General features: G+C 35.7%; 1 protein-coding gene across 1 annotated transcript in view; it reads right to left on the bottom strand.

Moving 5' to 3' along the window:
- The window catches only part of LOC140166882 (uncharacterized), a 107,243-nt gene that overhangs the window by 22,413 nt on the left and 63,166 nt on the right, over positions 1–21,664 (bottom strand). The window contains 16 exon segments of the mRNA XM_072190368.1: positions 419–532; positions 1,594–1,707; positions 2,308–2,415; positions 6,095–6,258; positions 7,369–7,433; positions 7,850–7,965; positions 9,568–9,690; positions 10,478–10,600; positions 12,297–12,416; positions 14,265–14,378; positions 15,061–15,174; positions 15,976–16,089; positions 17,038–17,151; positions 19,728–19,841; positions 20,354–20,467; positions 20,988–21,098. Of these exon segments, the coding sequence (XP_072046469.1) occupies positions 419–532; positions 1,594–1,707; positions 2,308–2,415; positions 6,095–6,258; positions 7,369–7,433; positions 7,850–7,965; positions 9,568–9,690; positions 10,478–10,600; positions 12,297–12,416; positions 14,265–14,378; positions 15,061–15,174; positions 15,976–16,089; positions 17,038–17,151; positions 19,728–19,841; positions 20,354–20,467; positions 20,988–21,098 (1,842 nt within the window).

Genomic DNA, 21,664 nt, shown 5'->3' with positions numbered 1-21,664 from the left:
CACAGTGTATGCGGAGAATCATCACACTGTTGACAGCGTGTTCATTCAAATGAAATTTTGACTGTAATCTTGTTTCTTTAATATGTATAGAAAACTGTCAAGATATTGTTATGGAGCTTAAAACAATGTTTACTGTACTACTCTATCTCCTGTGCAGTTGGTGATGCCAGGGCAGATTTCATTGGGTGTCGCTTTAAAATGTGATGGTTCCCTGAAAGTGCTGGTATAAACATGTGCATGTTTAAAGACATCCATTACATGTGCCTCGACATATTGATATACTAACGTCACTGAAGAAAAACAATATCATCATATATATGTTCGTCTTTTATGATACCAATACCACAATTCCCTCACCATACCTCCACTTATTTCACTAGTGTAATCAAGAATTAATACCATGTGTGTCCTTGCTTACCCATTTCACATCTTGGTCCTGTGTATCCTGGGTTACATATACAGGTGTATGCATTACTCTCCCCATTCACACAGATTCCTCCATTCAGGCATGGGGATGATGTGCAGGGTAAAACTACATATAGGAACAGAGCAATGATGTCTTTAGTTCAGTACCAATATAACACTTACATTATTGATAACACACTACATCTAAGAAATCAGATGTGAATAATTGTTTGCAATGATATGCATTTTGGGGAATATGACTGGAAAATGTCTAGGGCTCACATCGTTACGACATTTGGCAGACAGCCGAATCCAGATTTCATCTTTTTGTTAAGTTCATGTTACAAATGAATTATTTTGAATTAGGGAACAAGGGATCAGTGCTCTAGCTTTACGAAGATAACATATCAATTTTTAACGGTGTTCAGCATGATAAGTAAGCGAAAGAGGGCAGCATACAGGGTTAGCTAATGGTGCAACATTAAATAATTGATATGCTGCCCTCTGGAGCTGAAGCGCTTGTCCCCTGTTCTCCAATTTAAAATAATGTATGTGTAACATGAATTTATCAAAAAGACGAATCTGGATTTGTCCATCTCCCAAACTCATGATATTGTTAGTCAAATGTTGACCATGGTATAACATGCACACTTGTTCTCTGTGCAAAATAAATGTTACTTACATACTATAGCATCAAAAACACAAGAAAAAGCAGAAGATACCCAACAGGCCAGTTGACCTGTACTGGGTATCACCTTTGTAAGGATAATGGGAACTTGCAAGTTCGAGCCCCACTGGTGTCATCATGTTGTGCACATGGGCAAAGGGCTTTACCTCACTTGCCTCTCTCTACTCAGGAGTAAAATGGGGAGCTACTTAGGAATATTGTCTGTTGAGTGCTGCCTAAAGGTATGAGCATGTCTTGGGCATTGTATGGCAGCTGACATATTCTAATGACAGCGGAATAAATGTAAAGTGCTTTGATACATGTGAAAGGCGTTGTATAAATGTTAACATTCATATTATTTATTTACATAAACTGGAACAAGGAAACACACCCATACCCCTGCACCCCAAAACACATAAGATAACATACAAAATCACAAAATACATGATTTCATTAACCAAGATTTCATTCCACATAACAACAGATTAAAAGAGTAGTGTAAAGATGACTGTCATACATACCAAATTGACATAAATCACCAGTAAAGCCATCATCACATTGACAGGCAAAGTGAGTGACATAATTACTACATATGGCACTATTCAAACATGGAGAACTCAGGCATGGATTGGAAGCTGAAAATGAAGCAATGAACAAAAAGTTAATTACTGTTAGTGTTTTCAACACTGGGCATGAAAATATGGTAGTGTATAGAATTGAAAATATAATGAATTGAGTATAATCCAGTTCAAGATGCTCTATTCTCATCAAATAATGTTTTTCTTTAATATCAACATAAAAGATCTTATCAGATATAATCATATCAAGAATGTGAATATGTAAGAATATGATCACTACTCTATACATGATTATCCTATCATTTGCTTGACTGTGTTACTTTCATCAAATAAAAGGAATTTCAAACATATACATACACAATGAAATAAGACTATAGTAGGTCTCATCGTAAGTTGAGAGAAAGGCCATGTTGGATTTCACAGTGGCAGATTTGATCATGCACTTACCAAATCCAGTGGGTCATAATACACATGCTAAAGATCGGGCTATTTGTCTATACACTGGCAACTCAACCACGTAAATACACTGATTCAAATCTGCCACTGTGAAATCCAACATGGCGTTACTCTCAATGTGAGACAAGACACACCATACATTACCCTGCTGGTTTCTGCTTGATTGAAACTGTGTATAACCCTTGATACCTGCACACTTACCTATTTCACACAATGTTCCTAGGTAGCCACCATCACATATACATATGAAGGAATCACCTCCTACTGTGCATGTGGCACCATTCTGACAAGGTGAACTGGAACATGGATCTATAGTGTAGAAAGGCCAGTAAGAAATATTCAATTTGTAATAAGGCAAAAAAAAAAAAAAAGGTTTGTCTCAAAGCTCGCGCGTGCATTTGTAAAATCGTGAGATTTGGAAAAAAAGAAATGCAGAATTTTTTTTTTATTTCAAATTTTTTTTTTTTTTTTTTAGTTTTTCTGAAAAAATTCGGCGAAAATCAGATTTTTTTCTCCAAATACCATGAAAAAGTCAGGAATAAAAAAATTAAAAAAATCGCATTTTTCATTTGTTTTCAAACCACTCGTGAGCTTTGAGACAAACCATTATTTTTTTTTCCTAAGTAGCAGAACAACAGTGATTCACAGATGTAAGGGAGAGTTGCGTTTAAGACCCGGTAGAGCTGCCCAGGACGACCCGGGACGAAACAAGCTTAGCTACCCGATGAAATTCAAAGACTTGGACGGAAAAACATGATCTCGAGATCGATCATGCATTCAAGCAGCAATTTGCGGTGACCAATTTCAAGTGCTTTGTTCAAGTGGTCAATTAATTTGGTCATCGATTACATTGATCGTAACTGGACTAGAAGTTATTACCAATTGTAACAATAGCATCGAGTACCGGCAATTTACAAGATCGATTCTCACGGTGGGCGGTCGTGACGCTCATCTTAATTATCTAGTTTATGAATGTGATCTTTTCATTCTTCAGTGATCCCTGGGGACTATGATGTAAAGAACACGGCCTGATGATGTATTCGTCTAGCTTGATCGTCCGACCCGCAAAAACCTGCGGGTCTAATTCGCAATAGTCCCTAAAAGGAATGAATATCTATTTGGCAGCTACTAGAATATGAGCCAAGTATTTATTATAAAAATGTAGTTTACATATATATGACCATCCACCATAAATGGAGTGTAAAGTCGGCCCTGGTCATTTATACTTTATTTCATATTTATAAAGTATATGTCATAAGCTTTTAAATGATGCATCATTTGACTTCCAACGATATCAGGAAGCGGAGTTATGGTTAGTCAAACTTTAGCATTTGAATATGACTTTCATGAACATGTAATTCACATTTGCTGACTTTACATATAAACCCAACAAAGTGGACTTTATAGTGGGGATCAGCACCCCTAGGTACTTAAAAAAAAAAATTTCCACAAATAATTCAGTGATTTCTGGCTTTAATACTTTCTTCTATATACCCTTTTAGAATGGTGCGAAGTACATAAAAGTATATATTTTCAGAAAGCAAATGATGCAAAGAATCCAACTAGCGTAACAGATTCCTACAAAAATAAACCGTTTCTGAGAAAATCACACAATTTGATTTTACTTTACTGAATCGAGGATGGCATACCGACTATAACTGATCTTTAAATAGTTGAGGTTTAACATATAGTGATATAAAAGAAAAGAATGTCAGTCAAAAAACTGATCAAAGCATGCTATATTGTGCCTACATTATGCAGAAGGAAAACTTACCACATTGAAAATACAGAAAAACATTTAAACTTGTGTCCAAAAGAATCAAACAACAATTATTACTATTTTTATGTTAATAAAGGTGAAGGAACTCAGTTATGGAGCTGAAAGTAAATGGTGTGGAAGCAAATGCAGGAAGAAACAGAAAACTATCAACACATTCACTTCATTAAGTGTGGCAATTAGACTAGAATCAAACAAGAATACTAGAAATATTAAAACCTTCTATCAAATCTTAAGCTTGAATAATTTGTGGGATTTGAAACAGACAAAATTCTACAGATGCATTCCAGAAAAGGAAACTCTGAATACTTTCAGACACACTTTACCATTTGTCACCCTAATGTGGCAGTGATGTCAACATGTTGAAGCAGCTGTTTCACATGCGAATCTATGCAGCATCTTTAAGCATGTGTGTGTGTATGCCAGCACTCTGAGTGAAGCTAGCGATTTGAAGCTGTTCCCAATGAAAGGAACACACAACTAAATAATCACCATATTGAAATATGTGTAAAAATGCAGATTTGCTTTGCTCGTTTTGAGGCATTTTGGGCGCTTTTTGAGATATTTTATAACCAATCGATTGCAAATCGCTGAAAGTTTAACATGTTTCAATGTATGGGTAGCCTTCCACCTCATTTTCCTGGTATGCGCTCTCACTGTTTTTGACAAGCTCTCAAGACTGCAAATCTGTTTCTGTCCCCCTTTTAATTTGCGGACCTATTTTCTTGACAATTATAAATATGCGACTTTTTTAGCATCTCAAATTCATGCATAGGCTTTACACTTTCATTTAAGATATAATTCGCTATTCTCTCTGATTTGAGACCAGCTCAAAATACCTCAAAAAGGTTTTGTTTTTACTGGAACACATTAGGTTTACACAAATGCCACATTGATTTAGCGGTGTGCTCCCTGAAATGTGCAACAATATGTCACTAACACATCATGGTGAAAAATGGTATAGTGCAACAGTTTAGAATCTATCAAAGGAAAAGAAAAACATCACACACTACATGCTAGTTGAACTTGTAGAGCTCTTTCCCTTTCCATCATTTATACAACCACATAGGAACAAAACAGATGGAGGAAGCCTACTGACAGCAGTTCAGCCTCCTCTCTGTAGTTCCCCAATGGTTTATGATAGGTATATGAGCAAATGATGGAAAGGTAGGAGCTCTTCTTTGCCAAACTAGACTATGTTACTTTGGTTACCTAAAGCGCATGTAAGCCCAGAGAATCCACCTTGGCATACACATACATAATTATGCTCATCACTCGGTAGGCATATGCCATTATTCTCACATGGCGAGCTGCTACATGGATCTACATGTTGGAATGGTAATAGTATGAGTTTTGTTTAATTTATGTTGATTCAAATTTATACTACTTTTCTCTAATTATAGCGCAATGCTATATTGTAGTGTTTATCATCTTTAACACCTCAGCTATATGATACTTCATAATATGACAGTTTGTCATTTTTTTGGACTAATTGACACTTGCCAATGTTAACATCAATCTCTTATGCACAAGATATACCCCACGCTTGTCTTTTCATGTAACACAATATGGAATTCCGCTCTGCATGTGATGCCGCACTTGAAGTACCAATTTATTCGCAAGCATTCAAGAAATTATTTGATGCTTTGGGTTTAATCAAAATTAATCAATTTAAAAAAGGTCTACTGTACCATTTGAGTCATTTTAGAAGCGGGTCAGATACTCAATATAAAAGTGTTGCCCATTATATAGGTAAACAATACTGAACATACCGGGCCAAAATGAGACACACCAGGATCTTCCCCCTGACAATTAATCCCTGATATGACTAAGTGTGTTGGAGATGTGACTATGCATCCTACACTCTACACTGTATGTTCTAGTAGAATGACTAGAAGACCGTGGCATAGCTATGGGGCAAGGGAGGGCACATGCTGTAGGCACCGTCTTGGGGAGGGGTGCCAAATCGCCCAATTCAGCATCAATTCCATGCCCTTCCAAGCAGTGAAAGTCAATGTTTTTGCATGCATTTCAACATAATTGGTACTTTGAAAAACCGTTTTAACACTGAAATTCAACTTGATTGGGAACCCTGGGAGGAAAGGAGAAGGGCACCATTCTGTATCCTTATCCTTATCCATGGATGCAACAACACCTAGCTATACCACTGCCGCAAGAAGCTTATAGACTATAATTCTGTACAATACATACCTGCAAACACTAGTGAGTTTGGTATAACTGCAAGAGAACCCAAGGTTCCATCAGTCATTGCAGCATTGAGTGCTAAAGCAATATTCCTTATCATATCATCTATTAGGCTCATGTCTGCTGGCTCATTCAAGTAGATGGTAAAATCAACTACAATACTTCCAGAACTGTAACAAAAGAAGATAAACACAATATGATTGATGCCAAATTTAATTGGAATCTGGCAACATTGAATGCAATAGTTTTTATCATTTCATCTATGCCGTTTGTCACCTAATTGTGGCGGTGATGTCAGTGCGCATTTCATTGGGTGCAGCTTCAAATCCCAAGAGTTCGCTTAAAGCGCTGGCATGTACATGCATTTAGTGATGCTGCATAGATGTGTGCGCAAAAAAGCTGCATCAACGCACCAAACGTCACTGCCACACAAAGGTGAAATATGATATAATAGACTCATGTCTGATTGCTCTATCAAGTAGATGGTAACAGTTCTGCTGCCAGAGCTGTGAAAGAATTGGATAACCTGTGGAAAATTAAAGGATAGGGGTCCGATTTCATCACATGAAGTTGTCACCTTGGTTGCACAGCCTTGACTCCTACTCAATGAAGTTTTATAATATTTCAATCCATTTTAATAAAAAATCCAAAAATGTGCATTTTAACGCCCGATAGATGGGTTCATCCTCCTGATCATACACATTTTGATAGAGAAATAGGTCCCATCCTCCTTAAACAAAAAAATGGTTGAGACCTCCTTTAAACTAGACAGCTGTGATCCTGAGGGATATGGCAATAGTTTGTATTGTATCAACTGCACACTCATGTCCAATGGCTCTTAAGTTTACCTACATGACTCTAGTCAGTACATAATAAAATAAATACATTTATATAGCGCATTGTTTCAGAGGATTCAAAGCGATGTGATTTCGCTGCCCAGAATCAGATTGCATCAACTAGGCTGGTTGCAGCTGAACCTGACGCAAACCTGTCAGTGCTTAGATCGCAACATCCATAAATTATCTGTGCAGCTCCCCAGATTCCATTGGGTGAAGGAAGTTTTCATGGCCAAGCAACTGATTTTGAAAGGAGGAAGCCGGAGATCACAGAGAAAACCTGTGAGAGCGAGCACGGATCGTGATAAACCAAGTGCACAAACAGTTATTTGATACAGCTGGGGCTTGAACCTGGGACTCACGTGGTGCAAGGCGAGAGAACAATGGCTGCGCCAACTCGCTCTCCCAGTACAGGTCTTAGTATTTTAAGTGCAGTAAGCTTACCTGAAACCATTAACTTCCACTCTGTTGTACGCATCCCCTAACTCTGCCTGTAACACCTTGTTAATCTATATATAACACAATAGAAAAATGTTGCAAATTTTTATTTCACAATATTTGTCATGTATGTCTTCAATACTATAAAATCAATAACTTCTTAGAGTAATTCATTCAAAACCCTGCTTGTTTATATTTTGTAGTTTCAAATGTTGGCCTTTTGCTGTTTCAGGGTGGTAATTTACACGTTTTTGCAGCCACTTTACAGGATATGATGGGTTACTAATTGTTTTGACACCATGTGCCTCCCTAAAATATCTATATATCTGTATAAGTCTCGCTACTAAACCCTTGCATTATAATATCTGCGAAAATAATATTGTTCTAACTTTATTCTAAATTTATATGTAATTTGCATTTTGTACTGATTTAAATTAGTACAATAAGGTTACAAATATGTAAAAAAAGAACCAACAAATACCCATACCTCAGCAATGACAATGGCTTCTAAGTTTTGATACTCATCGGTTCCTGGATCAGAATAAGCTGGTATGAACTCCATATCCAATGAGATGGAATTCTGTACTGGGATGGTAGGTGGTTCTGTGGGTAAAGGAAATAACAATACGCTTATTGAAGAGATGTCTGGTTTATCAAAATAATGAAGTCTTATAACAAAAAGTTGTAGAGTTGTAATCAAATCAGTGTTCATATAAACACATCAAAAGAAATAAGTCCCCCTCTGAAAATTTCGTCATAACATCGGAAAGTAAAACTTACTTAGATATAATTATATGATTGTTTACTAAGTGTTTTGTGAAAATGAAAGATGTCCATGACTTCACAGCTGAATGAACCCAATTTGAAGACAAAAACTACCCTTTCCAAAAGTCACAAAGTAGGCCTATGCTTGTTAACTGCAAGGCGTATTGGGACAAGGAATGGAACTGGCCATCACTCACTGTGCTGAACTCTGCACCAAGGGGATTTGCATGGCTGAATGATCAAGAACCGATACACATTACAGTAAATGTTCACTCGGTGAGGATTTTAAACTGCACTCAAACACATGGGGTTTTCCATTAGTAACAAGCCATGAATCAACTTTTGTGACAAGCATAGGCCTACTTTGTGACTTTTGAAAAGGGCAGTTTTTGCCTTCAATTTAGGCTCATTCAGCCCTGAAGTCATGGAAATCTCTCATTTTCACACAACACTTAGTAAACAGTCATATAATTATTTCAAAGTCAGTTTTATTTGTACAAAACGAAACCTTACAATGTTATGACAACATGTTCAGAGGGGGACTTATTTCTTTTGATGTGTTTACTTCATTTTTACTTTTTACAGTAACTTAAACATTAGTTTGACAAAGCCTGAAATTTTACACTGCTATATTCTAATCTTTGTTAATGAGATTCAGCATCTTTTTGTTTAGCTTGTATTATCATGTACCATTCCACTGGATAAAATACACCAATTGTAATGAAATGTGTAAGTTACATAACTAAGTTATCAATATCAGGTTCAACACATGTCTAGCATACTTGGTGGCAACAACTTTTCAAGTTTAAAATGATTTTCAATCCTATCTCTTTCTTTGATGCATATACAAGGTTTTACCTTTACTTGAAATATCACAGTGCATGGTAATCGTGCTACAAAGTGAGTTTTAAAAACAAAAGGTACCCACCAATCTGGCATGTAACAATTTTAAATAGATCGATACGAGTCATCAAATCTCAGGCATAGTATTGTTTGTAGTATTGTATATGGTTATTGCTGTGACTATCTAGACCTTCTCAACTCATTTATTTGAAGTGCCAACTGGAAAATTTAAGGGAGTACTTTGTGAGGGAGCACATGCGCCACCGAGTGCATACTGTATATTGGGTGTGATCCAGGGGCCGCCTCAAGGCTCCTGGTTGGATTTCATTTTTAGGTGTTTTTTTTTAAAGTTCAGATTCGGTATTTTTGACCACTTTTTTCCAATATTTATGTGAAAAAATTATCAAAATTACTGTGCGCCACGTCAATTGAATTCAAGTGCCACAAGAGGTGTGCATGCAGCCAATTGGGCACAGGCCTGATCTAGATTTAAACTTCTGGTGTACTTAAAATTTGAATTCCATCATTACCTGGTGGGTGAATCATGTTTTAATTCTGACGTATAGCACACCTATATTTATAAGTTTAATATCTTACCAATTTCACAAGTGTTTCCACTATACCCGGTTAGGCAGGTACAGGCAAAATCTGTGAGATCCTCTGATGACTGGAAACATGTACCTCCATTCAAACAAGGCTGGGTTGAACATGGATCTAATACTATAGGAATAAGACAAAGATGTATTTTAACAGTTGAGGTTCAGATGAGGATGAGGACACAAATGATTACAATGATGACATTCAATCAAGAAAATAATGACCGATAGAACAACGAAGATGAAGATAATGATGATAATGAGGATAACACTATAGTCCATTTGGCTTTCTCGAGACAGTAGCATCCATGTGTGATACACATGCAATCAAAGTGTATCTGTAGGATGAAAGCACCACATTGCACACTACATATGTACTGCTTATGATCGCGCATGTATCGCAGCAGAATGCTACTGTCTTTGAGGAAGCCAAATGGACTAAAACGATGAAGGTGATGATGAGGACCATGATGATGATATGATGATAACAATGACAATGAAGATAATGACGAAGACAATGCCGAAGATGAAGATTATGATGATGATGATGATGATGATGATGACGATGACGATGATGATGATGATTACAATGACAATGAAAATGATGACGACGATGAAGATTACGATCATGAAGATAACAATGAAAATGACAATGATTATGATGATGATGACAATGACAATGATGTTGATGATGATGACAACAATGACCATGACAATGAGGAGGAGGAGGAAGAAGATGAGGAGAAGAATGACAAACAGTGATGATAATGATGATGGTACTGATGACACCATGACTATGATGATACTACATGTATAAAATAATGACAATCAATATTACAATAATGGAAGGATGGAAACTGCCCACCACCATGACACTGAGTAGAATACTCCATAAGATTGCTGCCTCTTACCAAATTCACACAGTGTTCCTATATATCCAGGCATACAGTTACAAACAAACTCTACAGCCTCTATCGATGATTGGAAACATGTGCCGCCATTTAGACAAGTAATGGGTGCACAAGGATTTATAGCTATGGAGATAGGATTGTGAAAAAACTGAATTCATGGTCTAGAGATGAAAATAAGAATTATATTATTCCCCATGAACCAGGCGAGAGTTTCCTCCTTCAGTAGCAAGTCAATTCAATCATGCGCATATCTTTGGGGGGGCTTTGGGGACGCGAGACCCTGGGGCAGAGGACTGCAAAAAAGAAGGGGCGGAGGAAGAAAAAGGGTCGGAAAAAAGAATTATTAAAAAAAAAGGGCGGAAAATTATGAAAAATGTATGAAAATTTTGAAGAAAAAAATGGGACTATACATCCAAATTTTGTGCTTTTAGGACGCTAGCACCTTCTTTTTTATCTTCACTTTTTCAAATCATCAAAAAAAAAATATGGGTCAACTTTTTTCGACTGTTGATGAAGGGGTGGCAAAATTTACCTTTTCTGCAGCCCCCCGGGGGAGAAGTGGCCATGGTACGCCACTGTCAATGACACACCATCAGTAATCCCCATAAAAACATAAAATATATCTGAGATTGGTACATGTAGGAGTAGCTTAACAATTGAAGGATAAAATTATCATAGGGTACCTATTCAAATAAAAACAAGTTAACAAAATAAAAAATGTAAGTGCTGAAAAAATATGAATCTCAAATTAATTGAATGTTACAGTCATGTGTCCATGCTGCACTATTGACTAAATGCAAAATCTAGCCCTAATTAGCTTGCCTTTCAGCCTCACCACTAGCTAAGCATCTTGCAAAAATCAGATTTTGTTTTAAAATAATTTTATTACAAATTTTCTAATGTAGCAAGCACTGATAGTGCCTGACACCAGTGGATTTTAAACTGGTCTAACATACAAAGAATTACAGTTTTACACTCTGTACATGGAAAGAAGAGAAAAAGAAAAGTGGACATTTTCATGCATGACCTAATATGTTCTGGTTGTATATGTAATGAACCCTTAGAATGGCGATGTTATGACATTACCTGTTAAAATAATAATTATTGTGATGATAAGAAAGAAAGCAATGGTACTCAATATTAATTAACAATGGATCCATTTGGAAATTATCATCTCACAATAATTATGATAATGGAATCACACTGCAGTCTGATATTTGAGATATGTGTGATGTGATCAAGCAAAAGGAGTCAGTCAAGCAAAATCAAAATTCTGTTTTTAATTTCAATTAATGTGTCATTTTTAGAGCTTTATTTCAATGAAAATGCCATCACATTTGGAAATCAATATTACAGACAAACAAAACATTTAGCTTGATCACATCACATATATTAAAAAGTAAAATTATTAACAGTTGGAAAGATTGATTCCATTGGACTATTCCAATTAAAATCCACACTACCCCAGAAGATTTTGGAAATACCTTCCACAGTTGGAGTATGAATTTCAAATGGAATGAACACATTAACAGCTCCATTTGAAACTCACCCTCCCTTAGTGGAAGATTCAGGTTGAATCTTTCTCAGAGGGTGTATGAAATTCAAATGGAACTGCCTAATGTGGTCATTCCATTTTAAATTCATGTTCCCTATGTGGAAGATATCTCCAAAATCTTCCACAGGGGTAGTGTGAATTTTAAATGGATAGCCCATTACTTTCAATTTGAAATACATGTATTGATGAAACAAATACTAATGAATCTGAAAATCTTCAATGCTCAAAATCAGTTTGTGTAAGAAAACATAAAGACTGACTTACCAACTTCACAATTCCTTCCCAAAAAGCCGTCTGCACATGCGCAGAAGTAATCGTCTGCATTCTCTGATGAAAGGAAGCAGTCACCATTGTTTTGACATGGCTGGGCTGCACATGGGTCAACTATATGGGACAAAAACAAAATAATAAAGCAAGAAAAACAGAAAAATTAATGTGCTGTATGAGTATTAACCAAAGAGTGTAGCAAACTAGCTCTCTTTCTGTAGAGACACTACTTTTTTGGTTTGTGGTTTTGATATTCTGCTTGCTACCTAAATTCAATTATTTGCTGTATTTTAATTAATTTTTGGTGCTTGCTACCTATATGTAGCTACAATCATAGAATTTAGTCTTGGGACAGTTTAGGACATGTACTAAAATTGATCCCCCTTCCCCCGTAACAATGTTGATCGGGGTCTTATCATCAGGTTCCATGCTGGACTCTGCAACATTGATTGGTGGGGGAAGGGGAGGGATATAGCTTACAGGAGGGTTGAAGCTACATGTAGAACAGTATTTGAAAAACATCCATCAAAATTTATGTGACTGGGGATAGAAACAAGGAATAAAATTGACCATGTGTCCCAACACAATATTTCTAAGATTGTAGCTTCAATCACTTGTTGTAGTATATTTTCATTCTATGTCTCTGAGGAAGAATGTTTTTTTTCTGCTTGAAACATCTTTGTAAACTTTTGTTTACTTATCCCTGTTGTTTTGGATTTGTATTCAACTAAGTGCAGTGTTTAGTGTTTCACTTCCATGGTTTGCATACTGCATTAGTTTTTTTTTCTTTGTTTTGTTCTCCACATCAAGTTTGTAAGTTGGTGTACCTGGTTCAAATCTTTGTGACTTCTCTCTAGTCCGAAGGATCGCTAGTCCGAAAACCAAATTAAGTTTGCTAATCTGAAAGTTCTCTAGTCCGAATATAAAATAAGGGTTAGTGTTAGGGTTAGGCTTTTGGATTAGGGTTAGCGAGCCTTATTCTAAACACATAAGAAATAAGTCCTCCCTCAACATTACTTCATAACATCGTAAGGGTACATTTTGTACCAATAAAACTAACTTAGAAATAGTATATCATTGGTTAATAAGTGTTGTGTGAAAATGAAAGATGTCCATGACTTCATGGCTGAATGAACCCAAATGGAAGAAAAAAACTGCCCTTTTTAAAAGTCGCAAAGTAGGCCTATGCTTGTCACAAATGTTCATGGCTTGTTTCTAATGGAAAGACATAATTATGTGGTTGAGTGCAGTTTAAAAATGCCACAAAGTGTGATCAATTCATGATGATTCAGCCATGCAAATCCACTTCTTGGTTCAGAGCTCACAGTGAGTTGTAAGATGGCCAGTCCCATTCCTTGTCCCAATACAACTTGCAGTTAACAAGCATAAGCCTACTTTATTACTTTTGGAAAGTGCAGTTTTTGTCTTCCACTTGGGCTCATTCAGCCATGAAGTCCTGGACGTCTTCCATTTTCATACAACAATTAGTAAACAATCATATGATTATTTTTAAGGTAGTTTTATTGGTACAAAATTTTCCCTAACAATGTTAGGACGAACTGTTGAGAGGGGGAATTATTTCTTGTGATTTATTATTTATTCGGACTAGCGAACCCTCGGACTAGAGAACCCGATATTCAGACTAGCAAACCTTTATCAGAATTCGGACTAGCGAATGGTAAATTACGTGTTCGGACTAGCGAACCTTTGGACTAAGGAGCCTTCGGACTAGGAACCTTTGAACTAGAGAGTTGTCACCCAAATCTTTCTATTAACCATAGCATATCTAATTCAATTGCGATGCTGATTTTGCATTTTCCGCAAGCATGATATTGTATATATTTAAGATGAAATCTAAGATGTCTAAGCTATCACATTTAAAAATAGGTACAGTTTCTAAAAGAAATCAAATCTCAACAAGGAAATTCATCAGATGGATAAATAGAGAAAAAAAACCCATCTTACTTGTTTCACAGTTGTCACCCAAGAAACCATTAGCACAAATGCATTGGTATAGTACTCCTTGCCTAACACACTGGCCACCATTCATACATGGGAAACTATTACATGGATTCACATCTACAAAATACAAGGTATGCAAGGGTTGAAACTCAAAACTTTGAGAACATTAAAAGAAATATAATTTTTGTTACTTTATGCGTCATGACATGGTGCTACTATACTTTTCAAAGTATATATGCATTTCTCTTTACAGTTAATGAAAATATTTCATGAATTGCTTTATACAAGCTCCATGGATGCCAAATGTTGTGTTCAGTTTGGTCAGCTAACGTCTGTGATATTCAACAAATGAAGGTAGAAAGAACTCTTAATTTGTTTTTTTTTTTTTTACTTAATCATAACAGAAGAATGTGCTTTTATTCCATACTGTATTTAATTTCATAATCACATATCTCATTTTGGGTTTGTCTGTGTTTTAATTCACTTTTTAAAAATTCTTACATTTCTGACCACTGCCAACCAAATTCAAAATTGCTGGACCTACTTGCACCCCACCATTAGTATAGCCATGATTTTCAAGACAGGGGCAAAAAAGATGATTTTCAAGGAGAGAGGGGATTAATATTTGACATATAAGCAAAAATGGCTTTAAAATCTAAGAATATCATAGTAGCCAGCTTCTGGGTGGGGGAGGGACAAGATGTCACATAGGGGGCAGCTGGCCACATTGCTTTGTAAGTGACCCCCACGCCACATTAAATTGTAGCAATAGTTATTTCATTAAAAGAAGCAAACTTACATGTCTGGCAATTGGTCCCAGTAAATCCATTTATACACTGGCAGGTATAATCACTTCCCCGACTATTACAAAGCCCACCATTTTGACATGGAGAACTTATACAGGCATCCGTAACTAGAAAAAGAGAAAAGAGAAAAAAAAGTCATAATACAATCATTTTTAAATTCAATACCTATAATAGTACATAGTATTTCCAAACGTGGTGTAGCTCTGAATTGATGTGATGGGATTCCATTTTATTCAATATCTATGCTGACCAACATTCTATGGTTTCACGATCTAAATTATGATAATATAAATATGGTCCAAGAAGGCATTGAGACAAACAGCATTCATGTGAAATGTTCCAAAGGTGAACAACGATCAAGACGATTGAAGTGAAAAGAACAGATTAACTTTATCATGTTTGTCTCCCTTTGTGCATGTGTGTATATTTATAGCCTTTACAATATTTTCCTATGTTCTTGATTTGGTATGAGGTAATAATATAATAGTTATATTAAATGAAATCATAGTACAAATAATCGTCTTCATTTAATCATCTATACTATGTCAACACTTGTAGAAGTAGATTGTCAACTTTCAATATGGGAAAACGTTATGAAGTATCTATAATTCAAAAATACAAAGGCCTATGTCAATGAAAAAAAAACTTTAACATCCAGCAAGTAATTGTGTATAGTAGGCACTAAACAAAAAGCAAGTTTTTTTCCTTCTGAATTGGCCGTATTTTAACGTGTAAGAAAATCAATTGTATTATTGTGTTCACTCCAGCGTAAAGCTGAATTTATACTCCATCGCTGATCGATGAGCGATTGGTATTTGACTAATGAGATTGCTCAATTTTTAAATTAATCATGAATACAAAACCTTGTAAAATGTTCCCGCTATATATGCAGAACTACATGTACTTACAAATTTCACAGTTAGTTCCAACATATCCTGTACTGCATACGCATGTATAAGCGCCATCTTGGTTGACACAGAGACCATTATTAAGGCAAGGACTGCTCACACATGAGTCAGTTACTGGAGAAAACAAGCAAACACAAATAAATGAAACAATTATTAAAGACATATTTTGGTCAGTGGTACACAGAGGAATACTTTTCACACTATACTATACATTTCTTGATTCATTGGGCTCTTCTACTTGAAACCCACTCTCCCTGTGGAAGATTTAGCAGAGGGAGTATGAGTTTCAAATAGAATAGATAATTGGGTTACTTCCATTTGAAATGCTCCAGTTCTGGAAGATATAGGTAAAGTCACGGAGGGGGTGGGGGTAAGGGTTTCAAATAAAATAGACAATTGAACAACTTCTATTGGTATATTGGTAATATTCACTCCAGTTGAGGAAGATATAGGTTACGCCATATACTGGGGAGTATGAATTTCAAAATAATTAACCCTAGCAAATGCTGTTTGAAAATCATACTCCCTCTGTGGAAGACTTTTCTTAAATCTTCCACAGGGGTATGATAGATTTAAATTGGAATAGCCCATTATTAGGTTAGCCACACAAGTGCATTTATGACATAATTGAAATGATCAAAATAATGTCAAAATAATGCAGCAGATGGCTGTATTGAATACGTAATGGTGCCATATAATTCTTGCCATTGATCTGTTTGAAAAGACTTTCTTTCTTTTTACAAATGAATGACAATCTATCATCTGTGAGCCAGCAAAATCCATTGCATTTTATTACTCATAGCATGTAATACAATATTATCTGCATATTATGATTTATCATAATCTGGTAATTTATAACTCTCAAAAGTGTTAAAATATTTGTTTTTTTAATAAAATGTCATTTTTTAAACTTGGGGTAATGACTCAAACCTGGGGGTAATGACTAGACTCCAATGAATAACGAATATTATATATATTTTGTATTTCATCTTTGTTCATATCACACAGTTACAAACATACAGCTAATTACTAAAACATGATTAATGACTAATGAATACTCACAAATCTCACAGTTGCCTCCTCCAAAGCCAGTGCTACATGTACAAGTATATGTAGTGCCCTGACTATTACACAATCCATTATTCAAACATGGCCTATTAAGGCATGGATCTGTGACTGAAGGAAGAAATAAATAAAACAATTATTGTGAGTTAGTTAGTTAAAGGTGGATGGTCGAGATTTTTTTCATATTTGTTTTTCTTACATTGAGACCTACCATTAAAACAGTTATGGGTTGTATAGCAGATTCGATATGAAAGGCAAAAACATGTATAACAATGCCTCATATGATAGTACAAGGTGTGGTTACATTTTTTAGATTTTTCTCTACAGCATCTAAGTGAAGCATTTCTTGGGCAATAAAACTTACTGCAGTGATGAGAAAAATAAACTTTTTCAAAATCCTTTTCAACTTATCACTTGTATTAGGGATGACCAATGAACCATCAACTTGATTAGAACACTCCCATAGACATGCAGGGAGCTCAACTGTGCACTACTTGCACAGCCATTTCTAAATTGAGCTCATTCTTTTATTTTTCATTATTTTTCTGTAAAAATTGGGGACGTTAATGCCAATTATGTTTTGTAACTATCCTGCAAATTACAGCAACATAATTTATTTGGTTTTTCTGTAAGTGTGAGTCAAAATTGGTCCATCGCCACAGTGCGCTTAATTGCCAGTGGCCAAGCACAGCACTGCTCAGAATGGCACCAAATATTCAGATCGATAAGATCAGTTGAAAACCTTGACCTGAGCTGTAATTTGGCAGAGTTGCTGTTATTACCTTTATCATACCCTCTGTAAAAAGGTTATAAAAGTAGATCTCAAGTTAAAAATTAAATCACCAGCTTCCCTTTGGAATTTCCATACACCTTTCGAATCATGTTACATAGACACCTTTCTGAACATAAATGTAAAGTTTCGTGCTCATTTGATGTATTTTTCACCTGATCTCAACCCTAAACTTCTTCTTATATTTATACCATCTACACTGACTTGCTGCTATACACGCACAGGAGCTGTACTTTTAAAATAAGCGCTTAATCAATAATGAGTCTTTCACTCCATTGTTAAAGTACTGTACTCCCTGTAGCATTATGGAGTGACCAGGTCCTAGAGTGTGATGGTTTTGTAGCAGATGACAGTGTTCATTCAAGCCTATCAAGGTCGGTTATTAGCCACTTGCTAAATGGCTGTGCATTATCAGCTATCAAAGAGATACCTTATGCAGCTGCCAATCACAGTAGAGGTTAAATATTTTGTTAAAACCCCACAAGTGATATCAGGACAAAGCTGAGCATGTTGGTACTTGATTGTTTGGATTTCTATGTTGAAAATCCCTTGTAGTAGTATTTTTTTATGTGTAGTGTATATTGTTGTGGAAAAAAAGTTCACCTGGACTTTTGATTTTGTGCCATTTCGCCATTTTGGATGATTTTTGGCAAATGTTTTCTAAAAGCATGATTTCAGTGCCTCGGTTTGAAGAAATAATTTATTCTATTGACTAGTAAAGTGCCATTTCATAAGAAACCCCTTTGATACTTTCACAATATGCTTGTTTCATGTTTGATATATATTAAAATAAAGAAATATAAAAAGGTAAATAATGCTTATATCAATTTTGCTCCCATTGCTATTTTTGGACTTTGTCATTTTATTTCGTCCCAATGACCGGTCAGAATGGGAAACTTTGAAATTCATAATTCGAAAGGTTTTTGACCGATTTTGACCATTTAACCACCAAAATACTTCTGCTGATGAATTCTTTCCAGAAAACAACCTTTTGTAGCAAGAGGGGCAACATGAAATTTTGATGGTCATCCCTACTTGTATGATCAGTAGATCTCTAATTCTCTAATAAGCAGCTATGATTATATAGGTCAAAAGCATCATTAATCTGAAAACCTAAGAACTAAGTTATAACCCATTACCCTAACCCTAATCTATAACCTAATCCCTAATCCTAAACCTAACTCTCAAGCCTAAATATAATCCTGACTCTAATCCCAACTCTGACCCTAACCCTAACATTATCCCTGACCCTAATCCTAACCTAAAATGCCCTAAACCCTAACTTCAACCCTTTTCAGACTAATGACCCTTTGCATTAAGGGAGCGATCACTATTTACGCCAGGGAGGGGGGGGCGGAGGATATTTATTCTTTTTGCACAATTTTTTCCTCACCCCCCCCCCTCTTGAACACAGAAAAAATTAATGTCCTCCCCCTCCAGCACTACTGGTATTACATGTAAATACATGTTTTTAAATAAATAAATTTTGTGTCCCTCCTTCATGTTTAAAAAAATTTCATGTCCCCCCTGATTTTTTCCGCCCCTGCCATAAATAGTGATTGCTCCCTAATGGGCTGTTCCTAGCAATATCAACTGTCATTTCAGATACAAAGGAATCCTAGTAGGGTGTAAAATATCACTACATTGCAAAGTTTTCTCAATTTTGAAAATGATACTTTTATTACATCCATGTTGTTAAAGAAATTTGATGGGAATAACTCATCCTATGAAGCTTTCCAAAATTATGCAAATTTTACTAAAAACTAATTTTCTAAATGTACAGTACAACCAACACACAATTATCATATTTTAGTTAATACAGTGTAAAATAAGAGGCTTAAAACTTTTACAACATTTTGACATTTTGTAAATTCAATTTCTGGCATGAGTGACTTACATGTCTGACATAAATTTCCAGTAAATCCCGGTAGACATGTACAGCTGTATCCTATTCCCTGACTGGTACATGTGGCTTCATTTAAACATGGTGATTGCAAGCATGGATCAATAACTGAAAAGAAATCATCAATTAACATCAATTACAATGTTAGTATTTAGGCTGGAAGGGGGTATTTTTTGGGGAAAAAAATTAAGCCAATTTCTTCGAGACCAATGCGCACTGCAAAACAAATGCGCATGGTCACTATGAGACATACTATTTTTTTATGGGTGCAGTGTTTCCCAAATTCAGATTCGGATTGGCGCAATGGTTTTCAGTTTCGGACTAGCGCATAGTTTTTTAGATTCGGACTAGCGCAGTGACGAACTAAAGGAGTGTTTTCCAGATTCGGACTGGCGCAGTGGTTTTCAGTTTCGGACTAGAGCAGTGTTTTTCATTTTCAGACTTGCGGCGTGTCGGACTGGCAGAGTGTATTTTAGATTCGGACTAGCCGTGTGTCGGACTGGTGAAGTGCATTTCAGATTCGGACTAGCGGCGTGTTAGACAAGCGGAGTCTCGGACTTGTACCTAGTCATATATGCTTGAACCTGAACTTTTACACAGTCTCTTTAACAGTTACTTACTTATCTCACAATTATCTCCAATAAAACCTTGTGAGCAGGTGCACGTGTAAGAGGCTCCTTCCCCAATACATACACCTCCATTTAAACAGGGTGAACTAAGACAAGCATCGACAACTGTGATAGAAAAGAAAAAAGAAATTTCTTTACAAAAATACAAACATTTAAGTAGGTAATACAATTTGTCACTAAAATCAATTTTGAGTTGTACAGTTACAAGAATAGCTTCACTTCTTTTAAATTAAAATTGTCTTGTTTCACGCAACATGGAAACAATTTGTTTAAACCTTACAAACCTGGTGCTTATCTTTTCTTGTGAACAAATTTTCCATTTGACAAATAAATAACATCTTGCAATTAACTTTTATATTAATGATTTTTCTAGGAACTGTAAACTGAAAAATTCTACTTTGAATTTATTTCTTTATGTTTTTCACAAGAAATTTGGAGTAAAAAATTTTGTCTCAAGCATTTTGGGACAAATCTGACCTCCAACTGTGATTTCTTGGTCCATTTGATTTCTAGATACATATTTTTAATATTCTTTGGAACATTAATTTGAGCAAAAATGGAATTAGAAAAGACATCAATTCTCTCCCCTTACTTCCCCCTTAAGAAAGAATTATTTAGCACTTACTTTCACAGTTATTTCCAGAGAAACCTTGCGGACATACACATGTGTACAATGTATCCTGATTAACACACAGACCACCATTCAAACATGGTGTGCTGAAACATGGGCTTGTATCTGCAATCAAACATAAGAATCATTATTTTTTTCATAAATCATTTGCAATTAGGCCAAATTAAAAATTAGTTTATTCACCCGCATTAGTAAAAAAAATACATTTCCTTTTATATTTTTTTCAGAAAAAGTGTAAAAAACTATGATTGAAATGCCGTTTGGACACAGTTTTTTTAAACCTTACAAATTCTTTTTTTTAACTACGCAACTGAATATGTCCTCCAATGTACTTGTCTGGTGGGTGAGAATGAACCACCAGACCCCTGCTCTTAGATTACTTCACTTCAGTACAATAGCAGCATCACTTTATTGTTCAATACAACACTTCATACACTAGAATAGGACTTCAAGGATTTTTCACATTAAAAAAATCTTTGGAAAAACCCCCGCATTTCGCATTAGTTTTTCATGGTTTGAGAGTTTTGAGACAAATCGTTTTTTTAATTAGGCCTAGCTTTTATCTCCCCCTTGTCTGCTTACCTATCATTCCATCCAGTTTTTTCATGGTTCATGTACCCCATCCATGTCAAAAGATTCAGATTTTACCTTAAATATTATCACTTAAATTC

The sequence above is a fragment of the Amphiura filiformis genome, chromosome 12, assembly GCF_039555335.1.
Source record: "Amphiura filiformis chromosome 12, Afil_fr2py, whole genome shotgun sequence".
NCBI lineage: Eukaryota > Metazoa > Echinodermata > Ophiuroidea > Amphilepidida > Amphiuridae > Amphiura > Amphiura filiformis.
This window is presented reverse-complemented; position numbering and strand designations above follow the sequence as displayed.